The sequence below is a fragment of the Gadus macrocephalus genome, chromosome 8 (assembly GCF_031168955.1).
Source record: "Gadus macrocephalus chromosome 8, ASM3116895v1".
NCBI classification, from domain to species: domain Eukaryota; kingdom Metazoa; phylum Chordata; class Actinopteri; order Gadiformes; family Gadidae; genus Gadus; species Gadus macrocephalus.
The window spans coordinates 20,319,194-20,346,683 of NC_082389.1; the positions used below are offsets into that span (position 1 = coordinate 20,319,194).

General features: G+C 41.4%; 1 protein-coding gene across 9 annotated transcripts in view; it reads right to left on the reverse strand.

The window, feature by feature from the left end:
* Nucleotides 1-27,490, reverse strand: part of dlgap1a (discs, large (Drosophila) homolog-associated protein 1a) — a 108,816-nt gene that overhangs the window by 3,084 nt on the left and 78,242 nt on the right. For 2 of the 9 annotated variants that reach the window (XM_060059834.1, XM_060059833.1), the window contains 4 exons: nucleotides 19,150-19,269; nucleotides 9,666-9,798; nucleotides 9,227-9,318; nucleotides 2,617-2,769 (listed from right to left, as the gene is read on the reverse strand). In XM_060059834.1, the coding sequence (XP_059915817.1) occupies nucleotides 2,617-2,769; nucleotides 9,227-9,318; nucleotides 9,666-9,798; nucleotides 19,150-19,269 (498 nt within the window). Of the gene's footprint in view, nucleotides 1-2,616; nucleotides 2,770-9,226; nucleotides 9,319-9,665; nucleotides 9,799-19,017; nucleotides 19,270-26,327; nucleotides 26,405-27,490 lie in introns of those variants that run through there. The other 7 variants (XM_060059831.1, XM_060059832.1, XR_009527063.1 and 4 more) reach the window with 6 other exon arrangements.

Genomic DNA, 27,490 nt, shown 5'->3' on the forward strand with positions numbered 1-27,490 from the left:
GTAGGAAAAGTAAATAATTAAATACTTTCGACCTATTTTGTGTATTTTTTTTCTTGTGTGACCATTAATACTTATTAAAACTACCAAGACTACTACTACTGCTGCTGCTGCTGCTTCTGCTACTGCTTATAATAATACTACTAAGACTAGTAAGAACATAATTTGCACATAAAACAGCTTTTTTTGGCGCAATGGAAAAACCCCTGGACATTTTGGTCCTTGACTTGGCATCCTTGACCTTATTTGGCCCTTGGGGAAAACTAACCAGGGCACCCAAAAATGGTGCAATCCACAATTAATTATTTACATGAATCTAATGTATGTAAAATAGCTTAAAGGGGTAGTTCGGAATTTTGGACATAGGGCCTGATTCCCAAGTGAGCATTGGTATTCTATATCACTGGAGACAGTTTTCAACACATTTCATACAGTCCTTCTAGTTGCAGAGTTCGCTCGTGCTAGGCTAGCGCACGTCAACGGGCAATGCTAGCCTGCTATTAAAAACAGTCTTACCCACTCCACAGTACACCCGAGGTAAATCAATTATAACGACAGACTATAAATCTAAATGTCTGTTTATAGAATAATGTTAGAAATAAAACCAACCTTGCATTGCATTGCATTTTGAGGGAATTGCGGGGTCTCAGCAGCAGTGTTTATATTCCTGTACGTAGGCTATGGCAGCGGCGGACTGATACCTAGGTTACCTGCCGCTGTCATTGCTACAAACGCAGAGTACAGTGAACGAAGGAATTCTATAAGCGTATTCAATTAACAAGATATGCCCACGTTTGGAGGAGTTAGCGATGCATCTGCTTTTGAAGACGATTATGAGGAATTTGTTGTATCCAACGAATCGTACATGTACGAGCCGGTGTTTTGATGTCCAAGCCAGCAGCAACAAGCCACAGTTGAGTCCTTTCTGGATCTCGCACTGGAAATTGGTGGAAACTTTGTGGTGCCCATCTGTACCGTTTATTTCTACAATTTTCTAAAAGCACACTGAACCATCATGTTGCCTAGTCGTTCAATTGCGCTTCTGTCCCACGCTTCTCTGTTTACGTTCTTCTGTCGTGATTCGGTTACAAACCTAACCAGCGCATAGTAAAATTCCGCTTCTGCTGAGAAAGTAGTCCCTCGATGATTCATGCGATGCAAGGTTAGTTTTATTTCTAACATTATTCTATCAACACAGACATTTAAATCTATAGTCTGGCGTTATAATTGATTTACCTCGGGTGTACTGTGGAGTGGGTAAGACTGTTTTTAATAGCAGGCTAGCATTGCCCGTTGCCGTGCGCTAGCCTAGCACGAGCGAACTCTGCAACTAGAAGGACTGAATGAAATGTGTTGAAAACTGTCTCCAGTGATATAGAATACCAATGCTCACTTGGGAATCAGGCCCTATGTCCAAAATTCCGAACTACCCCTTTAACAGGAGAAAATATGTCCGGCAACAACATAAAGACAGGGGCAGTATACTAAGTCAAGTATTTATTGACTGACCTTGAAAGCATTGTCTTACAAAAGTAAAATAAGTTATCACAGAGGTACATAGAAATACCCGCGCAGTCCTGTCTGCCGTGCGGCCGTCAGGGTGGAAGAGGAGGCAGGGGGAGCAGAACACTGCGTTAGCTTCTTCACAGCCTGCTAGACCGCCTTTTCTCTCGTACCAATTTCTTAGGGTTAGGGTTTCCTCGGGTGTATGACATCCTCCCCTTTGTAGAAACCTGTTTAATTATTACATTTGGTCTTGGAGATTCTGATTGTTTTAATGGCAATTTGTCTGAATTTGATCGCCGACTAAAAGGAACTTCTTTAAAAGACACAACGGAATTGCAAGGTACAGTCACGATCTAGAAAGTAGAACGTGACTTGATCGAAGATGCTCCTTCCCTCTCTTTGCTCAGTTACGTATGACGCAAGCTCGTTGGGGCGAGCCCTCCCGGAACCCATTGAGAAGCCGTACTAGGGGCGATATTTTCAGAGCCCCAAACCATAAAATTCAACGAAGCTGATATATTATATGTACGAAATATGTACTTTTTTGCATAGCAACCGGGGCTTAACCATTTACCATTGGCTCAAATTCCAGTACGGTTGGGCTGAACGAACTGGAGCACTGGGAAGACAGCCTATTGGCTACTACACCCAACGATAAACGTTGAACGTGAAACGGCATGCAAATATCATTCTGGAGAGTTCTAAAAGTAAAATCATGATTAGCATGTAATTAACACAGATAATTTTTTCAAAATGAAAAAGATTATTATATTAAATAAAAAATAGAAACAGGCAGGCAGGTCGGCGGGAGGGTGGCGCTCCAGCGCCCCCTATGAACGAGCCGCCACTGCTTGAGTGAACGATGGATCGGATTTTATCATAAAAATATATAGATTTCAATAGGTCTTGAAAATAATAATTATTGTTATTTATTATTCAAAAATTATGTTGGGTGCCCTAAATATTGGTTCGAAACGATTCAACCCATCCCCTATTCCGGAGTCGGACCCATCCATTATTAGATTGTCATTATTGTCATTAGAGAAATACTGTTTGAGTTTATAAATGCATCAAATAGGGTCAGCTGGCCATCCGTCCAGACATTGTTTATACCTTCCTCTCAGGCGGGTCCAAAGGCCTCCAGTTGTTAGCCCTGATCTGGAGCAATTCATCAAACTTAAGGCTGATATTCTCAATGGAGAGCTGGAGCATGTCCCAGAAGCCAGCCAGGTCGGAGGACATTGGCTTTGGATGAGCATTGGGGTTCTGCCGGGGAAAAGAGAGAGAAAACAACAGAGATGAATGGGGTTGTTAAAAGGTAGGCTGGAATGTGGATGTTTGTTAACAAAAGAAGACAAAAAAAATCAAAAGATAAAAAAAGAAAGAATGAGACATGATAGGTGAAGATGCGATGGATGCAGGTAGGACAATCAAAAATATTTGAATGGAAGGCAGTCAAAAGACTAATGATAAAAGACATTGCAGGGTCACACACAATCCCAAATTATTCAAACCTACATGAAATTTAGGTCAATGGTCATTGTCATGTTTGCTCCACACAGTGAGAATCCAAGCATGGGCCTCTGAGAATTATTGTGAGTCCAGGACTTACATACCCCGGAGCTATTCAACATGTGGGGGGAAGGGGCTGTGTCCAGGACACACTTAACCTGGGGTAGGAGCTATTCCACGGGGGGTCACCAGAAATTACTTTTACCACCTTTACATGATGAACAAGCCTTCAACAATATGCCACCTTTCTATAAAATGCAACCATGATCAATAAAGGAATACAGCGTTTCCCCTAGAGCTTTTTCCAGGCCTGGTGGTACGCACTGAAAAAAAACCTGTAACCAGTAATTAACCCACTGTGTTGTCGCAGTCAATGATAATGTATACACTACTGCAGTAGTGGTTGGTAGGTAGGTAGATAACGTCAGGCTCGCCTAAGACGGTATTGCATGCCACTAACGGGAAAATACCAAGTTTGCGCTTATACAGGGGGATGTATATATATATATTTGCATGTGAACGTCTTTGACCGTCCATACATTATATAATACATACAGTATACATTTGCACAATATAATAGATGTATAGTTGTATTCCTCCGTTATAGTTAAGAAGATAGAAATAGATAATAATTAGACATTTTTATTACCAGTAATAGGAACACTGCAAAGTAAACAGAGGTAAATATAGTTTAGTTAAACACTGTTGTGTACATTAGATCCACCATTGGTTTTACAAGGGCACTTTGGCAACCTGCAGCACTGGAAGATGATGGCAGAGAGTGGAGAGGAGCTGGCGGGCTGCCTCGAGCCACCACCCCTCCAAATTAGGGAGGAAATGTTTACCGGAGTTATGTACCAATCACCATGGGCCCCTCCCACATTCCCCACGGCACGTGTATATAAAGCAGCGCACAGCAGCGTTCAGCCTACACACTATTCTTTCAGCAATTTCAGGGAAGAGTAGGTGGGAAACAAGCAATAAGGTTGTAACAAGCACCAAGGCCGCTCCTATGTCCGCGCGGAAATAAGAGAAACCGGCTAGCGGGCGTAACAATAATAAGACCAGCTAAATTGTCGAACAAAGCGACAAAAAGCTCTAGCTTGCCGGTGAACACACCAAATTTATGTGTACACAAAAAGTACACAAATTCGGACATAACCCGCTTAATAAACACAATGCGCATAACAGACAACAGCTCCTGGTACAACATGTAGAAGCGGACAAAGGGGCCGGTGGAAGACACTGATGCAGGCGTGAAGATGTCTTCTACTGAGTGAAGCCGTAGAAGCGGCCACTCCCCTTGTAGAGTGTGCTCTAACACCCAGTGGTGGAGCTAAGCCCTGCCGAGTGTGGGCTAAAACACCCACACAAATCCAGTGGGACTGTTTAGAGAGAGGAAGGCCCTTGGCAGCGTTGCTACAATACACAAACAACTGTTCTGTGGAACGGAATGTCGGCAAGCGTTGATCGTACATCGCCAGTGCTCGCATCGAGCACAGGAGATGCAAGTCCGCCTCAGCCTCACAAGAATGAGGTGGGGGATGAAAAGCCTACAGTACAATTTGGGGCTCAGCACAGGATTGGGTCCAAGCAGCGCAAAAAGCTGTCCCCCCTGTGACAAACAGCATGGGCTGACAGAGCGGCCATCTCACTCCTCCATTTGTCAGAAACAAACCCGATAAAGTACCGTCTGAACGGATAGAGCATCCAACACGGTGGGAAGATCCTAGAACACACAGGAAAAAAGGCTAACACAGCTAGCCCCACGCGAGAACCATCTCTTGACCAGTGGGTGACCGCTGTTACCCTCAAAGCGAGAACACATACAAGAGATGAGGTCCGCTGGGCGCCTGCGGAACGCAGGGCTCCGGTCGGCCCATAGCCAGAGCTGGAGCGCCGCTCGGTGGAGGACAGAGGAGCACCCAGCCCTGTTGGTTTATGGAAGCCTCTGCTGACATGCTGTCTGTGCCATGATCACAAAGCGGCGGAGCCAAGTGGGAGAAATGTAAAACGATTCATCACCATGGAACGTTCCAACACATTAATGTGTGAAGTATGGGGAGTCAGTCACTTCCGACCGAGTGGGAGAGGAACTTCTCCCCACCGCTTGTGACAAAGCCCCCCCATCCACACAGTTCTCACTATCTCGGAGCAACGCTTCTGGTAGGGAGATTTTTGATTTTCCGCTCATAAATGGATTTGTTGAACACGCAAAGATCCAGTAATGGCTCGTCTCCAAGAGACGCCCCCGTAGCAGTGCTGTGCTCGCAACGGGGTCCTGCAACCTAGGTTCTCCCAACCCTAAAAAGGTTGGAGGACGGTGTTTGAATGGAATGGGAGGTCCCCACCTCAGCCTCTTATCCTATATAGTATATATCCTATAGTGGGAAACACGCACAGCGCTCTGAGAGAGGGCAAGCAGGCAGCTGAGGAACGCTGTCTAGGAGTACGCCGTATTCCCCGGCCCCTACCGCCTTCACACCCAGTGTGATGGACTTCCTCCTTTCCAATTCGAGAAACAACTGCAGGACGGGCACTGCGATAGAGGACCTTGCCATGAGCGTAACGAGCTGCTCCGCCTTCTCCTTACAGACAATAGACTGTAGGGAGGAAGCAGGGAAAGTGGGGGTCTAGAAGGGTCCCAAGCCAACAGGGACACGGGAAGGCTGCTAAGCGGAGGGAGGGCGATGGACGGGACTGAAAAAGACTGAATTCTACACACGGCCTACCGACTCGTGCTGCACAACAGCAAAGGTTTGTAGGCCTAAGGCAAAACTGTGTAAAGATGAAGAGCCATTTAGTCAAAATAAGTTATATCTTTATATATATATATATGTATGTATATATATATATAGTGGCAGACGCCAGGGAGGAGTGAGGGGAGTGGTAGGTCTGGCAACCTGCTGGCTCCAACCCCAAGCCATACATGGACTTCCTCCAATCAATGAGGCAGGCCTGAAGGCCATTAAGCTGGAGTGCTGGCGGTTAAAAGAAAGAGCAGGCTACCACAAGCCGGAGCCAGGGCGGGAGCTAGGGCTAGCAAGCTACAGAGAGGACTACGGATTGGGGATCACCCTGTTTCCCCCACCCTGGTGGTTATGATTTACTAGGTGAATAAACCATCCTGAGTTGGACCTGCTCTCTGTGTTGTGTGGTTTTATCATTCAACTAGGTGGCTTGGAAACCCCACACCCACTGGCCCGCTACGAGATATATATATATATATATATATTAGGGAAGGAAAGAAAAACAAAGCATGTCACTCCCAGTTGGGTGCTAGCTTCCTCTGCTTCCGAGGCCTGGTCCCCCTCGCCGACAGGCAGACCAGCGTACATTATGTTGTTTACATCAGCAGCGCTCTGTTAGCCACAGACCTACCATCCGTCCCACAAAGCGGCAAGTTGATTTTGGGGGCTGTCGGAAGGCAGCTGCTCTAAGATCGGACTGCAGGCGAATTATCCCCCTCGCTTGAGTGGTGGTCCACCCCTCCACCCTGTTAAGACGGTGGAAGACCTTCACTGACACCTTCAGGGAACTGTGCAAATACATGTGTGAACAGTGGGGTTTGCCCATAGACGGGAAAAGCGTGCTACCACGCAGAGGAAACATAGGCAGGAGAGAGGCCGTGAAGGTTCCTCTGCGGACTCTGTCACGCCACTTCGCAGCAGCTACAGGTCTTGCACAGAGTGGCAGTATCCTTCAGTGTCTCCTCCAGATCAGCCACCCATCATCTACCAGGCCCACCGAGCCTTCACTGTGAGGACGTTGGGACTAGCCGAACACAACCAGCCCGCCAGTGCTCTGCAGAGGGCCTACCTCCTGCTCATCGGATCTGACGATCCACACCTAATCACACCGTTGTCACTACAGTAGTGTGTCCCGGTCCTAACAGCTGACCCGCCGCCAAACAGGGCCCAGCACAGGAGTCAGCAGCAGTGCCCAGCACCTTCTGTTCATCACTGCTCACACTCATGCACAACATGGACTCCTAGAAAGGCTGTGGCAGATAGATGAGTGGATGCTCCAAAACCTAATCAAAATATCCTATGTATTTAAAGAGTTTAATTATTATGGATTCGATTTTTTATAGAAGTGTAAAATTGTGTTTGCGGATGACAGTTTGTGGATGGGGGGAATAAGATAAAATGGTGTGAGTTCTATAATACTTGTTTTTGAGATGTTAGTTGTCTCCCTGTTCATTCGATAACTCAAAATAGGCTATCTTGGAGAAAGTTGGTATACAAAACGAAAACTTTCGTGATACAACTGGAAACGTCATGTTATCAAAAGCAACCTATAATCACGTCCTGCATTGTGAGTAAACTTTGGCCTGTAGCACAGACTGCTATTGAATGATCAACACATTTAAAAGAAAGCGATAATTATATGAATATAGTTCAACACTATGGATGCAATAACAATACTTTGTTCAAAGTGAACATGTGAAGTGAAATGGCTGAAATAAACTTATGTGGCTCTTCCACCAATCAGAAATGTTCAGCACTGCAAGCCTCACCAGTTTTTATGACGTGAATGTGCAGCATTTTCCAATGAGAACAGCGGCAGTGAAAAGGATTCAACCCTCAACCTCATATTGTCAGGTCTCGTACTGATTCTTAGGTTATGCAAGCCACAGGGATATTTTTTTGGTAGAAATAATGTCCCTGGAAAGTAATTTATACCCTGGTTCCAGCAGTGGAAACGTAATTTGTTCCTGCAAAGGCTCTTAGTTCTGGGGTAAAGTTTCTGCGGTGGAAACGTAGCTAAGGATATATATTTTTTTCCTTTTTCTTAATTATCTATCATGACAAACATCATGCACAAAAATTGCAATTTCAATTGATGGTATTTCTTTCTGTTGCTGAGCGCTTTTTTAAAGCTAACAAAATATGTCCACAGCTTCTTCCACAACAGTAAATTCCGGTAAGAAAAATGTGTTTTTCTCCACCATTAAACAATGCAGTTAAACTGGCGCATAACAAAAGACTAAAGTAGCAATGCACGTCAAAGTGCGAAACCAATCTTTTTTTAAGCAAACGTAGCAAGAACATTATGAACAAAAATTAAAAATAAATAAATGCTATGCTCATGTATAGTGAACAACGTTACAGAAAAAAGCTTAAACCTGTATCATCCATGAAAATATTATCTATATTGCAATAACTAATACAATCCATTGGCTGTATGTTCTGTATAAACTCTGCATATAATGTAAATGTAAACAACAACACTAATGTATTAATAATGCACACGCCTAATATGCTTTGGCTCCTAAAATGTCAACATCCAAAACAAACTTTTCACAGCTAAGATCAAATAGTTATGACATCCAATATAGGTCAAAATAACACAGAAATTACGCATATGCAGCACACTATCCAGCTGTGTCAGTTTCTAACTAACATGCCATCTAGACCGTGATACTTCTCTATCACTCCCGATAGGCTATCCATTTAATATCTCCCATAGACATTCAATATCTTAAGGCTGTTAACAAAGCTACATTGACTTAAATCATGTCAAGGTAGATTGTTGATGGGTCTTCTTGCCTGCGAATACATTTGTTCAACCAATCACATTTGGGTCCTTCATGGCCTCACCTCGCCCATGTCAAAATACAATGGCGATATCGAGGGTACTTATTATTTGCATTTCTCCACACAGTCTTTTTATTGCATCCACAGTGGTAAAATAAATCCATAGACCTATCATCATCTCTACATTTGTTTCTGCATTACTAAGTGTTACACTATTTTTACACTTGGAGTTATTAGTGAACTCACATTCAACCTTCTAAATACATAGACGATTTTGAGTCAAATGAAGATATGCATTTCTTTGCTAACTCAGGTTGAGGTTGTTTTCATCTGCAAATATATTTTCATGGAAAATGTTGCTTAAATTGCGTGAAAACTTTTACCTCTGTTTTTCTCACTTTTTTGTGCTGTTTACTGAATGGTGTTTGATCTTAACTGACATTCATGCTTGTCTTGGCTGTCATGGTCATCTACACATGGATGAAGTTGAGGATGCCTCAGAGGCTACAGAGGGTTATGCAGGTCTCCTTGTACTTTTCTTAAGATATTTCTTTGGAGCACATCCACGTTCTGTGACTAGTGTTATAAATAAATATAAATAAATATAACTTACAAATAAATTGCTGCTACAGGTCTAAAAAAAGAAAGAGATCAAATAAAGAGAAACTCACCAGATTCTCCTCGCACAGCTTCCTGAACTGCTGAAACTTCTGTGACATTAGCTGCTTGGCACTTCCTACTGCGCTTCTTACTTTACCCAGCACTGCAAAAAAAGTGGGGTGGAACCACAAAAACACAATATCTGACATTAAACATAGCATTCTTATTTTAAACATATTTTTCTGCAAATTATACTATTCGGCATCCGAAGTAACACTGTATTATGTTCAGTCATTTTCTAAACACGAATAACTAATATTTTCGAATGCCATATCTTGACAAACCTGATTACGCCCATTATTTGCATGCAACGTTAGAATGATGGAACATAATGGGATTTGGGTATTTTTGTCAAAAATAATGAAATACAAGAACTCTGCCATGGAAGTCTAAACACACGTAGACATGTTGACAGATGGATTATGACATACGCCACTAAAAAAGACATACTGTCATTTGTCAGGTAATTTGCCTGTTGGTCCAGTTCCATCTGTCGACACCAGCCCTCCATACGGTCGGTTTCTGCCTGGAGAAGCTTCAGGAACCAGTGCCCATCCCTCTGACAAACTGATCGCTGGACAACCTAGTATCGTACACCATGAAACCAGCCAAAGGTCTTCACTTTTCCAGTTCATACATTGATTGGAGTTTCTAGCCTCGTACAAATCAGCTATCTATAGAGAGAGATATATTCATGAGATCCCATGATTCCAAAAGTGGGGCGACGCTGATAAGAAAGAACAACAGAGATACTACAGAGATACTAGAAGAAGCATTGTCACTTCTGGAATTCTCCCCATGTTCTTTAAGATAGAATGACAGCACCAAAATAAGAACCGAAATGAACATATATCACTGGGTAAATTAACTCTAGAAAACCAGAGTGCTGGTTTCTACAGTCTGAGTTGAAGTAGTGGTAACTTGTACATTTTGGATACTTTCGGACAACCTTCCTAATTGGCAGATAAGAGTGTTGATGCTGTCGGATAGCTTTGCCTCTTACCAGCCAGTACTTCTGAAGTATCTCCCCTGCCATATACCTGTTCAGGGCCAGGATAAAATAGATTTTGGTCATAAGACAAAGGATGAAGTGCTGAATGTTTGCCATCCAGCACAATGGGATAGATCGGGTCAGGTTTGAACCTACAGATGGTGTGTAATGTGGGGATCTCTGAACTAATAGGTACTGTAGCCAAGGTTTTCAGGCATACAATGTCATAATGAATCCCCCTGGGGAGCAATAAAGTACCTCATACTACTACGAGTACAACTCAGTTCCACTAGAGTGAAAGTGCCGGGTCTAAGCCATCTTGGGAAATTACAACTCTGCTTGAGTTGTCTTTTTTCTTTGGCTGAAGATGCTGGTCCATGGTTTGGTCATTGTCAGTCCACTGCCCACTTATAAGCTCCCTTTGGCAAAGAGTGTGCGGGTCTTGTCCAGAGTTGCTTTGGCCTGTGGGCTGGTTGGCAGACTTTTGATACAATTGTCTACTGAGGAAGTTTTGTCTTCTTAATCAAAAACTCTTCAATCACTTTCAGGTTGCTCTGGAGCATGCCTCTATCAGGGCCTAGATGGGACAACAACGACTTCAAGTTAGGCCAATAGGGGACACCTGCCACTCTTAGACCTGGGGTTCAGTTTCACAAATCAGGCCTAGCCAGAATGAAACATGTGAGGGCGGTTCTGAGAATAGCAGGCGTAATTGATGGTACAATGCCTGTGAGTAAATATTGATGGCTGAAGAGTGCCTGTGTAACACCACTGACGGTCAAAGTCTGCTCTCAAAACTGTAACAAAGTAATGATGAGCCAAGAGTGGGACCAGAAAGCAAGCAGATATTGTAACTGAAAAGAGCAGAACATCTGGTACTTCTTGCTATTCTTTACTATTACTGACTATGTTGTGAGATAGTGTAATGGGGGGTGTACCAATAATCACCATCTGGTTGGACATGGGCGGTATAGGCTAAAGAATCCCTCATCTTGGGTTTGTGGATCTCATTATGATTCACTTCTGCCATCTCTGGTCTGGATAAAAGCCGGCATCTGCTCTGAAGTGCAACAGCTTAATAACAGTTATGGAAGTGGACAGGAAAGACATTTTGGGAGACCTGAGCATGGGGGTAGCTTAGCCAAATGTGACCTTGGTTTTGTACATAGGGGTTAGAGTTTCGGATCACGGGACATCTTTGATGATTGTTTAAGGAAAGCTATCCATCTCCTAAAGAATCATTTTACAGAATCTTAAGGTCAGCGAGCGCTGAATAGAGCCATTTGGAATAAGGCTCTGGTGTGGCATGCAGCACTCTGGCCGGCCTTGAGGTGTCCAGCCTGATGCAAACAGCATAAGGGCAGCGGTCAGACCTGTCCGCAACTAGTCAATTGGTGCAAACATGAATGAGCTATAGGATTTAGGGGTTTATTAGGAGGCCCATTAGCTGATGCAGAAAAATCTGTTACTCTTCCTTGGGTCAACACACAACACATGACACAGAACAAACCATCACAAAACACAAATAAAAAAATGCTAAAACAAAGTTAATACAATAAAATAATAAGTCAGCAATGCATACTTAGATTGAATGCAAAGGGACATGAGGGGTTGTTTCCCTTGTATTTTTTTTTAAACTAGCTATATTTAGTGTTTTAGAGACATGACCTGGAACAGCGTTCCTTTCAGCCATAGCTCTATACAGCACTGCACATTTTTTCAAATATGTTTTGGGATTGGAATTATTTAGTTACCAATGCTGACATGTCTTGTGGGTGTGTTCATGAAAGCCAAGTGTTAGCTGCCTATAAAAACATTCAATCTTTGAATACAATCATATTTGTTATTTGTTTGTCAACAGAAACAAGTAATGCTTTTAACTTCTCATCACCCGCCAGGCAGAAGAGTTGTTGCGTGTTGTATCTTCCCTAGATTTGTTTTTGGAGTATCTGGTCAGACTAAGATTACTGCCATCTTCAGGACCTGTTTGGTCAGATTGTGTGTTTAAAAAGTAAAGCATCTCTTGACGACACTTAGCGGATGGCTCTTAGACTTCGATATGTTCACGACAAGTGATCCAATATACTATTTGCGAGTCTTTGTTGAGGGCTGAGGTTGTTTCCTTGACTGTTGGTGCAGACGTGTAGTGTTGAATCATCTGCATTCAAAGACATGCAGGCTTTTATACAAGCAAGTGGGAGATCATCTGTAATTGAGAAGAGCAGTGGTCCAACCTCCTGTGTTTTATTGGTTGGGTAGCTTCCTATCCATGCTAGGGAAGATGGAGAAAAAACAATAACATAATAACAAGTTCTCTTCTTAGTAAGCTATGATCAATATCATCAAAGGAAGCAATGAAGTCTCGTAGAAATGCTCCCATGATATTATGTTGATCAATATCTTATAGCCAATCGTCTCTCATTTTTGTGAGCGCATGTTGATCGCTTTTTAAGTTGTACATAGAGAAATAGTATTTGCATTCTCTGCAACAAACTGATAGGCTGCCAGTGAAAACAGTAAAAGCAAAGAAATAATTGTGTCTAGTATACATGAATACAATTGCTCATAGTATAGTGTTGGCATTTCCTGCCTGAGCTTCCTGCATGAGTTTGCCAATAAAAATAACAGTTAAATTGATTGGCAATATCTACAGGTTCAGTTGTAAAAACATTCAGCTTAAAGGAAAGATGGAGAAGTATCTCTTGATGCCCATATTGCAATTAAGGTACTCTAGAGCATATTCCCATAATGTTTTATGTCAATAATCCTGATTTTTTTTTAAAGTGACATAGTTAGGGTCCACAGATGTGCATCCAGGCCACTCCTTTTGCTCTTCGAACAATGCATTATTTTAATTCATCATCAATCCAGGGAGCCAGCTTATTGACATGTGCATGCTTATCCAAAACTGGAACCAATAGTTCAGGGAAATCTGTTTCTCTGTGTACTGACATCAGACCAATAGAAATGTCTAATATTATCAATCAATTTAGATCTCCAAGGACTCACATTTCTGTAATTTTCACACATATTATCAAGAAACGGACCCTAACAATTTTAGGGTCAGTTTCTTGATAATATGTGTATAAATAACATATATAAATAACATAATTCAAGCATTATTGGTTCTAGATGGGGCAGGTTAATCTTTAACAATAGCATTTCAACTCATGATATTAGGTCCCCTCTGAGCTTAACAGGGAGGTGGCCCTGAATGTACCCATAGATCGTCATTGTCCCATCTAAGTATGGTTATCTATGTCCTGAAATGAATTATTTAGGTTACATACATTCACATGAGATATTGAATTCCTTTTGTGGGAAGTGTTGACATCAACATGGTGTAAAAATAAATCAATTTTCAGTCCAGTGGGGTGGACAATAACTCTATAATAGCAGACATAGGCAGTGTTCTCCTTGGATCGTTCAGCTTCATGATGGGGACAAGTTCTTTCAGCCTCACGGCTTCAGTGCGATCTTGTTAAGGTAGACGTTCATACCTCTTAGTTTGTTTCTTCTTGCCATAAAAGCCATCTTTTCCTTCCATCCTAAAGCCTTGAAGACAATGGGTCTGTGCCGGTATCCTGCTGTTGTCAGACCACTTTTCCAGGGGGTCGCTCTACTTTGGAGAGGGTCCATGAGTTCCATCCAAGCTCTCACGTTGACACTCCTTGGCTCGGTTTACATGCCCTCTTCCATTAGGTTGTCCATTTGCTTGTTTGTTGTCTCAATCAATAGTTGTTGAAACATTTGGTATTTTTTTCCCCATAGATCAATCATCTCTTAAAGTATACCTTAGGCTGTTCTAAGATGTCTGTTAGGACATTGGCAGTAATATATTCTTCATCAGCAGTGGACTCTTTCAGGGTATTTTTTCTGACGTAAATCTCAAAAGTAAGGGAGAAATGGAAGGGCAACATTAACCAGATTGGCTACACTACACTATGCCATACTCTGCTGCAGTAGACCACAATATGCAATCCATTGCTACACTAGGGATAATGTGTGTAGTGTCCCATGAAAAAGTTCATGGCTCTAAAGACATTAGCCATGAAATACCATACAGGGCGTGACACAAAGGCGCCCTAGACTGCCACCACTCCATGACGTAAAGGCCAAAGAGCCAAAGCCTGGCTCCCCCAACACTCTAACTCATCCCTGACACATTTTTGCGCCACACTACTTCCAAATTATTTCACCTAGAGACTCCGTTGTGTTAATATTTACTTGGAATCGCGTGCTTAAATTATGCAACTTTTTAAATATAATTTTTTACTTTGGAAGACAACCTAACTTCTTCAGACTTTGCAATTCGTAAATTGTAACCCTTGAACTTCCTTCAAACATTTAACAAATCTTCAAACTTTAAATGTATGTAAACCGATTTTTTATTTAATTTAAACTTGTTCCACAGTTTCAGTTTTAAACCCGCTTCGTATATTTTCAGTTGGTCTCATTGACTTCAGTTGAGGCAAGAGCTTGATATCGTCACTGCGCTTTGAGCCAAAGATGGCTAACAGAAAAGCTAACATTTTCAGACGTTGCAGAGCCTTACAACATGAATCTTTAAACAAGAAACAATGTAAAGTTTAAACAGTACCTCTTGGTGGCTGGGGCTAAAATTATTAATCTATTGGAAATATGAATATTGAGCATCAGGTGTTCGTGGGTGGCAAAACATATTTTTGAGAATGATTCTATGGCTAGTGGCTAGGTTATTCTTATAGGGGTCATCCCCATGTTCCCCCCTTTTTTTTTTTTAAGTCCTATGTTCCCCGTTTTTCCCAAAAAGGGTCCTATATTCCCCTGTAGCAATACAAACCGGGGAACATTGGACCCTTTTCTGGAAAAGGGTCCTCCTATGTTCCCCGCAATCTATCAATCTTTAAAAATATTTGACGCGACATTCTCGTGATGACAGCCAATCAGCGTTCAACAGCGTGGCCACTGAGTGACATGTGTAACGTAACAGCCAATCAGCGTTCAACCGGCCAACTCAGCGCAGTGCAGTCCGGGGTGAACCTTAGCATGGAGGAGAAAGTGATTGTTGCCGTTTGCGACTCCTAATAAATCGCTGTCTAATCAATACTTCATCCACTGCCTCTTCCGTGGTCATTACAATATTATAAATAGACTGCGTCGGGTTCTCCGACGTCTCTCCCTATTCCTCAAAAGGTAAAGACATTCAATGGTGGTTATCTCGGCCGGAATTTGGCAGTAATGGTGGAAAAAGTAACAGACCGGGGAACAAAGGACCCCTTTTTTGAAAAAGGGTTCTATGTTCTCCGGGCACACATAGCCTACATATCGGGGAACATAGGACCCTTTTTGGGAAAAGCGGGGAACATAGAACCCTTTTTTTTAAAAAAGGGACCCTGGGAACATAGGACCCGGGGAACATCGACACGCTCCACGCTCCTCGTGTGCTTTCGGTAGAAGATAAATGCTAATGTAGCAAAAAATAAATAAAAAAAACATGCTATCTACACTAACGATATGTTAAATGAAAGCTGAGACTCCACAGACTCCAACAGTATGAGCCTAACTCGGTGAACTAGGTGTGAAAGAATAGCGTGATGACACACGCACTCACACACACACACACAATTTATCACGACAGCTCTTCTATATTCAATCTAAAATGTATTCAAACTTTATAATTTTAGTTTAGTTAGTATTTGTTACACTTTATTTGTTTCCAACCATTTTAAATGTTGTGCATGGTTACATTGTTAACTCCAATTAGACTTTAAACTTTTGAACTATGTTCAAATCTTTTCACTTGATTTAAGCTATTCAACATTTCTTTACATCTTATCACTTTAGTCAAACCAGTTTTCAAACTCATTCTGCACTATAGAATTCCTATTTATGCAGAAATATATTTTCTAGTGACATGACTTCTAACACTGAAGTGACCATGCCTCTTGTTTTTGTGCTTTTCTCAATTTAAAAGCTTAAAATATTTAGCTTTTTTTTATAAGCATGGATAAAGTATTTCTGTTGTTCTGACATCCAAGCCTGTTGTTTGGAAGTCTTTCGAAGTACGACATCTGCAGCAAAGATTTCTTAGGATGTTGGTGCTATTTCAACTTTTAGGAGTAAAAACAAGCTATCAACAATCCTATATCCTAAGGTCTCTCATAACTCAGAGTAAATTTTTGAGCAGTGAAAAGGACTCCTATCAGTTAGGGTTTTCCAGAGTCTCTGCTTTTGCCCCTTAAGGCATTATAAAGTACTCTACGACTACACTACTGCTGGTATGCACTTAAAGTTAAAAGTGCCATTAAGGGTGGTCACTGTATTTTTCCACAAAATCCATTTCATGATGACAGGTGATGGTCACCGTCAAATATCTTCCTTTTTGTAAATCTTGTTCTACCATCATCTAACAAGTATTTATAGTTTTTTACTCACAATCACTATGAGTAAATTGCTCAAGATCCAAGGGTCTTCAAAACAGTCGAATCCAAGAATGGCAATGATGTTGTATTAAATGGGAAATTCCCAACGTTGATCTGACAATAGACTTTACAAAACAAAATCCTCTCATCCGCCTTGTACAATTATCTTATCATTGATAATATTTGAATGTGCTTCAATATTATATTTATCTCGCTTAAATGTCTTCCATCTTTTTTATCACTGATAACATCGTAAAATAGTGAAATCAATCATTCCCTCCAAAAAGCCGAGCTACCCATCGCTGAGAGTAGGTGAAGAAGCCTGTAAGGTGTAACAAAAGCTCTCATTGGCTTTACAAAGATGCTCTTTTACATTTGTGATGTTTGGTGCGTCGTCTGGTGTGGGCTGATAAACTCAAACTATTTCCTTATATATTATTGTGGCAAAATAATCGTGAAACATGTTATGAATCAGTTTCTCTGTGTAAAAGATGTGGCAGATTAGTTTTAGTACAAATTGAATAAAGCTGTATTGTATGTATGTTCAAGAGAGTGGAGCTTGAGTGCAGCTTGTGTTACCACTATTGAGAACATGCACGCACAGAGCAGATAGAGCCAACCCTAGAAGGAGCAGGATTAGTTGCCAAGTCCCTGATTCTGAAAAATACTCCACTAAGTCGAGGAAAGGTACAGGGGATGAAACAGAGCTCAAATTGAGGGGTTCTAGATTAGAGGGACACCATTCCAATTGATAAGCAAAAAGGGGGCATTTTAAGAATGCTCCTAAGAACAACTTTTTTATGATATACTCATGTCTCTGTACTCTGTACGCCAAATATATATTTGTTATAATACTATTATATGTCACTTCGAGACTAACAAATAATGTATTGATTACTCTTTGCATGAATATCTAATCCATTTTCCTTTGTTTTAAAATGTAAGAAAAAAGAGATCACAAACGATATACCTCACTCTTGGGTGGTATCAAGAGTTCGCAAGCATGTCAGCGATTGCTTCAAAGTAATCGCCATGTTTGCAGGGTACAAACATGGTTAACATCATAGGTTTCAGTCAGGGGATAAATGGCTGGTCCTGATTCCAACCAGGTTTGTGTCCTCTTCAAGGACCAGATGAAGGAAGCAAAAAGGTTACCATTAAACTAATTCAGAGAGGACATTTGAGGATATGGGGGACATGAACACTTGGTATGTTGTGCTGCCTTCTTTGTCTCATATTCTTCCATGTGATATCATAGTTTCCCAAGTGACCCATGTAGCATGACTACTGGCCAGCTAAAACCAGAGAGCGAGTACAGCAGACAATGGATGTGTTTTCCAATCTGCCAGGTCATACCGACCCCATTGAACACTATAATCAGACAGAACCAAGAAGAAAGATGTTAGAGAATTTGTCATTACAGAATCAAGAGGTGGTCCAGAGGTCCAGAAGAGGCTGGAGCTTGGGTTCATTGAGGAGTCTCGCTGTGAATGGGCATGGTTTGGAAATGAGATGGCAAGTTAAACAAGTTATCCATATTTAGTATGCCTTTCCCAGGTCTAGGGTGGATGATGGATTGAATGTCTGGGAGAGGCCCAGTACATAACCTGTTCAATCACACAAAAGGCTGTTTGAAGGTACCCCTCGAAGTGAAGTTGAGTGACTTTCATAAGCAGTCTTTCGAAAGTGTAAAGACGGGGCCGTAATAATAAATTTTCGACTGCATGGCACATCAGCACCATTTCAAAGGATGGTAGACAGTGGGCTGAAACCACACTAGAGTATAAATTCACTATGGATCACAACATCAGCTAAATGTTTAGCTGAAGTTGTGATCCATAGTGAATGGGATAATATTACTGGGTGTTAGAGGCAGATTTAACAGCCAACCCAATAAAGTGCTGGAATGGTTTGGAGGAGGCCATGTGGTACATGCTATTTTGTTCCAGGAGTTAAAAGTTGTACACTTATGTACACTCTCCTAATTCTCAAGTAATTATCCTTGTACATTAAAGACACTTTCCCTCTCAGGTTCAAATTTAATGTTAAGAAAACAAAATGCTAACCGCTACCTCAGATGTTATGTCATGATTATTAAAAGTTGTGTTATTAAAAATAATAATGTGTTTCATGTTGCATGAGATCAAAGATGTTAGGTTAGCAGCTAATGTTTCAGGAATACGGTTCCAGATCAAGACTATAATATTTCTTCCATTTAGTGCAGGTTAAGCTAAACTATGGAAAATAAGAAGAAAGAAATGGCATTTGATGAAATGGCAATCCCATACCCTCAACCTAACGGTTATTTTACTTGAGGTGAAACTAAACACCCTGTTGTTAAATAAGAAGTTACAAATAAACCAAGAACAGATGTAACCACCATGAAAGAACACCTGAAAAAATTCACCTGCATTGGATCATCGGCCACGCTGTCTATCCAGGGGTCAGGTGGGGGCAGGATAGATGGGTCAAAGCCCACATCGTCATAGTCATCTGAAGCACAAGCATGGTAGTGGTTCCCTGAACCCTGAATGCTGACCGTTGAGGAAGCAGCATCCCGGGAGTACTGGTCGGAGAGAGAGCCGGAGGATGTGAAGACCATGTTGATAGAGGATTGAGGATGAGGAGTTTCCACCAAGTCTGGTGAGTCCAGATCTGTCTGTATTGATAAATATGGATTAATCTTTGTCATTCATGAATGGCAAAAACATTTTTTTTTTAGGTCAATGAACTATTATCTTGATAGAAAACTTTGGACTTTGTAAATACTGCTGACACATTTTCACATTGGTCCAGTAGTGAGAACGTTGCAGCCCTGATCTGCAGAACAGGCTTCAACCGAATCCTGTTGGGCAAAGGCGTCATATAAATGTACACCCTTTCTAAGGTCTTGTTTTGCCACTGATATATGGAAGCATTTTTAGGAAAATAATCAATGTCCTCTTTAAAGTGGAAATTATTAAAATGCAAATGAGTGGGCGGATCAAACTCCACCCACTGGAACACGGAGATCAGTGTAACTCTTCCCATCCTCGTCCCCTATGGATTTGTACGTTGTCACTTAGCAAGCGTCGTACTAACTTGTAGGGAGCATTGGTGTGACATGCAAGGCATCAGCTGTCTCACGGCAAATAAGGACCCAAAAGGAAATGAAGCAATTTTACTCTTTCTGCGAACCACAAATTCGTTGAATCTCACCTTTTCTCAACCAAATATAAATTTCATGTTAACACTTCTAGAAACGTGTATATCAGTGTATGGGTTTCAATGAACTGCTCGTTGTTCTTTTGATGCTTCTGTGTTTTGAGGGAATGAACACAATATTCTGAACAACCACCGAAATGATTGATTCTTGGTTCCTGTGATGAGGTAAACGTAATGTATATGTATACAATGTAAGCACAGTTCACGTTGCTTTCGACTTTGAGTTCTATGTTCTATTGAAGATAAATGATTTATCTTTTGGGCAAATAGACAGTGATTCTAAGGTGTGACAGACACAACAGCCCCTCCCAAGTGCCGCCCAGGCAATGACCCCTCATTTGGGAGAGGTTATTATTCATGCTTGTGTGTATTGTTGAGTGCAATGATCATGACAAGCTGCATATTTATATGAATAACGAATAGAGAACCAGATTAATAGTGGTTGAATATCTTAAGAAATGGAAAGTAGAATTTAAAGTATCTCAATTATCAACCACATTATTTAATGTGTGAATATGCAGAATAGTCTAGTACGCTAGTCTAGTTATTGTGTATGTGTGTGTGTGTGCGTGTGTGGTTCCACAAGGCCAAGTAACCGTGGCCCAGGGGTGACAGCCTGGTCCGTTGTACTCCTATTGATCTCTGTCTGTTCTGAAAGAGTCTGGTCCCTTCTATATGATTCAAGGCATTAAGGTATTCTCAAATGATCAATCAAGTCTAAGGCCGAAAGGACATTCCTATCTCCAAAAGTGTATTTTACACCACATTTTGATCATCCCCACCACTGGGCTGTGGCAATACTTTGCCATGTCCATATAGGGGGGGGAGGGTGGGAGGGAGGGGTATTGCTCGTGGATAGTAGGGGTATAGTTTGGGCGTTCGTCTAAAAGCATCCATTGTCCGATGCACCCCCTAAGGATCGATAGTTGATTTGATTGGCCATTCTAAAAATTATATTAAACATAAAACATTTTTGGAAGGGAGTAAGGTCTTCCACTTGGAAAAGCCTGAACATCCACTGCTTTTAGTTTCTATACGTCGCTGCCAGTGGTGTTGTCATGATGACGCAGTCGGTGTGTGCCAGAGTCCCGCACTGGTCTTATTTTCAAAACCCGTCCCCGCGACATGCAGTATCTTACCCGGCCCGTAACCTGCCCACAGAGCCAGATAGTTCACAACCTGAATAGTCGACACAAGACCCGCGGCCTCACCCAAAACCACAAATAAGTGTTTCCCATACATAGGATTCCTGGGATGAATTTGATTACATTTGCCCCCTGCTCAGGTTTATTTTTTCTATTTTAAAAGTTTTTCAGTGACATGCAGCAGAGTGTGTCATTTCGGCGTGCGAGCAGACCAGTAGCTTTGGAGCCGCTGCCCTCTCCTCTCGTAACAGTGAGTGGAAACAGTAGTTCTGTGCAGCAGGAAGGACTTCACTACACATGAAGGGTGACGTAACTGGCCTCAGACAGTGATTCACAATTAAAAAACATTGTCAAGTTGATACCTTGATAATGTGCAAGTAGCCTACTGTGCTAATTACAATAAATCCAAGGTGAATCTATTGTTGATATTTTTGTGCAGACTTTATAAAAAGCTTAAGGGTGGTTTTAAACACTGCAAAGCTTCCTGAGTCTCTAATATTTGTGGGTATGGAATTCCACTTTCCCACTACTTTAACCAAGATTGCAGATTGCGCATATACGAGAACTGGGGAGCGCTGGGATTCTGAACAGAAATTTAGCTTTTTGAAATACCTTTATACGTATGAAATACCTGTAAATACCGTTATACGTATAACGTATAAAGTACCAACTATGTGTAATATAGTACCACAATTAGAACATTTTCAACATAATTTTCGTTCCGAAACGCTGAGATTAAACGCAACCATGGTGTGCAGAAACGTTAAAATTTCTTAATTTAATCCTTAATCCTCTGGCAACCGGGCTGCCACGAGCCAGCCGATGCCTTGGAGCAACAGCATGTTACACCAATGCTCCCTACAATTAAGTGGCAACCGACGTACAAATTGACAGGGTAAGACTGATGTTCATGTTCAGCCTGTCATCCAATGGGGGGAGTATGTCCGGCCTCCTCTTCGCATTCAAATATTGTCCACTTCAAAGCAGGGCACAGTTTGAAATGCAAACACAAATGGATTTTCCTTTTCAGTTGAATATTTTCCACGTTCAAGCGGACATGTTTCGAAAATGGAAATGCATTTATTTTATTTATGACTCAAATTAATGCGTTCAAATTATGAAAAATAAGAAGCATTAGGGGGTGTTCACACAGGCAGTTTTTTTTTCAGGTGCGGGTGGATGTTTTACATTATATTCCTATGATACAGGGTGTTTTTGTCAAAACATCCTGGGTGCTTTTAAAAACACCGCTGCCAGCGGGTTTTTTTCACTGCTCTGGGTGGTTTTCAAGTTGGGATAAATTCAACTCGCCAAGAAAAAGCACCCGACGTCAGGCAGTTTTTTATGGCAAGCCGAATTGTCATTTATTAACTAAGTTTGACTATCCGGAATTTACATTGTAGATATCAACAACTTCATTCAAGATATCTGTAATGTAGTTGTGACTAGTCGAAACGACAGTTAGAGATATCTGTAATGTAGTTTTGACTAGTCGAAACGACTGTTAGAGATATCTGTAATTCAGTTTTGACTAGGCGAAACTGAATTACAGATATCTGCAATGACTTCACGGAAAACGACATTCAACTCGTCACACATCTTAAATGACAATTGCAGATATCTGTAATTCAGTTTCGCCTAGGCAGAATGAAAGTTAAAGATATCTCAAACGTCATTTGAGTGTTGGGCATTACGTTTTAGATATCCAGAAATACGTAATTTCCCCTTGCCGCCATAATCAAAGAAGAAGTGGGTTCATTTCCGAATGGAATAAGAAAGGAGCAGTCATGGCGTTGGCTGTGATCGAAAAGATCACGAGAAAATATGGAGCGATGTAATCAGTGAATTGTGTGAATGATGATTGAACAAGGAGCTGCTCCGCTCCCGCTTAAAGTAAACGGTCCTATAATTTGTCATTACAGATATCTGAAACGTCATTACAGATATCTGAAACGTCATTTCGCCTAGTCAAAACTCGAATTCAAGATATCTATAATTCAGTTTCGCCTAGGCAGAATGAAAGTTAAAGATATCTACAATTGTAGATATCTCTAATCAAAATTCCTTTCAAGATATCTATAACTTGATAATAGATATCTACAACGTCATTTTGACTAGTCGTAACTCCAGTTAGAGATATCTACAACTTCATTTCGCCTAGTCAAAACTTAATTTAAGATATCTGAAAAGGGACATGTAGATATCTTGAATTGAGGTGAATTGAAGATATCTTGAACTGGAATTATGACTAGTCAGAATCAAATTGTAGATATCTCAAACTGGAATTACAGATATCTACAATTCAGTTGCAGATATCCGTAATTCACAAAGTGGATATCCGCAACTGAATTGTAGATATCCGCAATGAGAAACCCCATAGACATGAATGGCGAAAATGACGCAATTTCGCCTAGGAGGAATGTCTTTGTGGATATCTGAAATGACAATTGCGGATAGGAGGAATGTAGTTGCGGATATCCGAAATGTTAGTTTTGACTAGGCGAAACTGCATTGCAGATATCTGCAATGTAATTTCCGGATAGTCAAACTTAGTTAATAAATGACAATTCGGCTTGCCATAGTTTTTTGACAGCTGACCAATGAACGAGAACCTACGTCACTAGGGAAAACGTTGGAAATGCAAGAATGGCGACCCAAACCAAGACGTCTTTCCCGACGGAGCAACTTGTTGTTCTTGTTAGTGAACATGTTGAGTTATATGACATGACCAACAAGTTATACCACAACATATATCACAAGGAGAGTATCTGGAGGACGATCGGTGGGATTTTGGGACATTATCAAACCGTAGCTCCTGAATACAACTATGAAACGCCCCGTACTGCTGCCGTCCCCGGTTTATGTCATGCACCCACAAACGGGAGGGTTCATCGTTATCCTCGTCGTTGTCATCTAACGCCAAAACAAGGGCTAATTTTCTCATCCTCGACATTGTAACTGACACACTAAATTCCCGTAAGACCACTCTCTCCCACCAGTCTTGGCTGCGGACTCGCATCCAACTTCCTCTTGTTTGCGGCGGCGCTTAGGGTAAATATAAAGATCTGACGAGAAATTGACGTTGCTGCGCTGTCCTCCTTCTTAATTGAAGGAGCAGGCAGAGAAAAGCTCTCTCCTGCTGTGCTTTCATTAAAATCAAATTTAAAATCCCCGATAGTGATAAGACATCCATTATGTCGCCGCCGGTCCAGAGACGTGTCAGGTGTGCGCGAGAGACATAACGGACACTTTTGTTACTGCCATGTATACAGTTCATTCGGAACACATTTTAGGAACAGATCTATGCCGCATAGAAATCTATGCGGCATAGATCTGCCATGTAAACGCGGCTACTGTAGCGTAGTCAAACCACTTTGATACGGTAACCGATTGGCAACGTTGGCTCTAGAACATTCTGCTCTAGAATGAACTTGACAAAACCACCCTGTCAGTTTTTTAGTTGGTAAAAAACCGCCCGGGTCAGGTGTTTTTTAATATAAAAAAACTGCCTGTGTGAACACGCCCTTAGTGCTCTGCATTTTCATTTTCAACATTGCATTTTCATTATATTATTGTGCTAAAAATGCTTCCATACTGACAGTATGGAATTGATATTCCATACAATTGTGACTATAGTTCCCTAAAGATAAAGAAAACTTTTTCTTTTACCCTTCGCTTTATCCAGTCTGGCAAGTGTTTGTTGTCGTAAGCTTGGTGTTATTCCAGAGACTTTTCAAAGTCTTGGCTGAATATTCACGACTATGTGGAGGATGCCTTCGAATTCAATAGTCGCATAACAGTCCTATTTATTTAAGCCGTATTTATTTGAGACTGAGTATACCGATGAAGACAGAGGGGAAACAGGCAGAGGAGGCTGAACCCGCTGGTGCAAGGACACAAACGGGTGGTGTGGCTGTGGGTGCTGTGATCCTATGCAGCCTATGCTGTGACACAACGTGGAATAATACCTATGTCGTGAAGAGTGCCTATTTTTTTGAAATAGGCAATAAATGTGTTAGTGTTCAACTCAAGATGAGCATGTTATCAAGGAAGAACACCACATCACCAGCTGGTACGGGCACAGGGTTCTCACTGGGAAGAAAAGCTTTTGTATATGATGTCTTCTTTGCCTGATGGTATTCATCCTGCCAAAAATGGTCTTTACAGACCGATGATCTGCAAGGCCCAGTGCACGGTATTCATAGTATCCATTTGTAGCACAACTAACCACAACTTAATGGTGCCCCTGTCCCATGAAGGTAGTTTATGAAAGGTGCATGTATTTTGAGTCACAAAGACTTGGTTATAAACATGCAAACACACCGGATTAAACGAAAGGTAAAGCCAAATATTGCCTATCTGCAGGGTTTGATGCTTGAGAGGACACGATTGAATCAAAGGATTACATTGCTGCTTGTTTCGCAATATCAAAAGGTGTTTTGAGTGTCTGCAATATTCCCCAAAATCTGGAAGTTTTCTTTCAACAGTAATGATTGAGTGCTGGCAAAAGCACATGGAAATAGATAGAATTTTTATGCAAGTTATATCATTTGCTTTAAAGGTTGGTTGATTGTATCATACGCAAACTCTACGCATGAATTGGTTCACATACATATTTCATGGTACACTTCATAAAGGATAATCCTGTTCATACCATGGCCACTTGCAAATCATTAAAATACAACAGGGTTGATTCATATATTTTTTTCTTTAATTCTCATAAGGTTATCTTTTAGCTCAGACTATTTATGGTGTTCCTTGAACCACAACTGATCTGACGGGAGAAATATTTGGATTTGACTAATGCCTAGAACACAATCGGTTCTTTTTTTACATTACATTATTACTTCAGTAAATAGAAAAGATCTTAGTAACGGACAAGCAACAGAACTTTCTAAACGTAATCCTATCTGAGTGCCGTTAGGTAGAAGGCTTTATAGGCAATGTAAGGAGTTCTATCTACACTCTATGCTTGATGCTTTAGGCTGAGTGTCAGTCCATCGGTCAATGTGAGGAAGCCAAAGCTAGAGTGTAACAGAACTTTTGAGGAAAACAGATTTTTAATGTTAGTATTTCCCAGAGAGTTCTTTATTTTAGCTGTCTTGTTAACTGCTAGTATTTTGTTAGTTAACAGGTTTGTTTCAGCACGCGGAATACTGTCCAATTCCAGAGGACAGTATTTTTACAACCTTACAGATGCAAATCAATTCATTACAAATCAAACAATCAACAAAGCTCAAATAGAAAACCTGTTATTTTACAAAAAGGTATAACCCACTGACTCCTATTGGGTTACCGTCATTCAATCCAGCCAAAAGAAAATCGCCTACACCCTCTCTAGGCTAACGATTTTGGTGGGGTGTGATACCTGGGCAAGATGTCTGTGGGGGATCTGTCTTGGGCTGTGAGACAAGGGGAGGGCCGTTTGGGGTAGGAGACAGACGTCTGGGAGGGAGGATGAGAACAGGATGACGGTGAATACACATACATCAAATAAAAGTGGTTGTCAGAGACAGGGAAGTGTTTTTGGGCTGTAAGACAAAAAAAGGGTAATTTAACGATAAAACCAACCCCTCAGTTGCTCTGTTGATCAATTGCTTTAAGAATAGAATGGAATTAGAGGTAGATGTCTGGCAGAGAGGAGGATGACGACAGGATGGAGGTGAATCCACACACAGTACATTGCTTGATCAACTCCTCAAGAGCAGGGGGGATATAGACACAGATGGTTGGCAGGGAGGGCGATAATAATAGGTTGACTGTGAAACATATTTACCAACTAAAACTGGGGGTCAGAGAAAGGGATCTGGCAGGGAGGGGCGTGAGGGCGGGGAAAAGGTGTCATCAACTGGCAGTGGGGGTCAGAGACAGGGTTTGGGCAGGAAGGGGAAAACAGCAGGAAGCGAAACCTGTGGGTTTGGGTAAGTAAAGAGTTAACGTTTTTATTGATCGGGTCCTCACGAATTAGAAATCGCAAATATTAAAACAGGTTCAATATTTACGATCTGATATTGAGTATTGTGGGGAGAATGTCAAGGACAGCTGATGAAGCAGGTAATAATTTTCAAGTTGGAAAGAAGCCAATTGGAAGCCATGCTGACTGAACGACATACCAACAATTCATCAAGTAATCATAACAGAAGCCATGGCGGCAAAAGCAAAAGAGGGGTGGTTGTCCGAATTAGAAATTGGATAAGATCGCGAGATATTGCAGCGATTTAAAAAATCGGGACTGGGTTGTTGTGGAATGGAATCAGTTGGTGTGTGGTGTGCCGTGTTGGCAAAAACCATTTCCCAGAACACTTTAATGTATCTCAATCTACTGTAAGGTGCGTAACGTTTTCTAAATTTTAAAAATCATCCTGTGATCACCCAGCATTACATTGTTTCCCAATAAAGCATAACAGCCCACGATGGTTTGATTCCTTTCATGTCGCCATTAGAGTTGAACCCTGATATAGAAATAAGGGGTTGTTGATTTTAATAATAAACGTATTTAGCAGATGTTTTATAGATATAAGGGCAAAATAT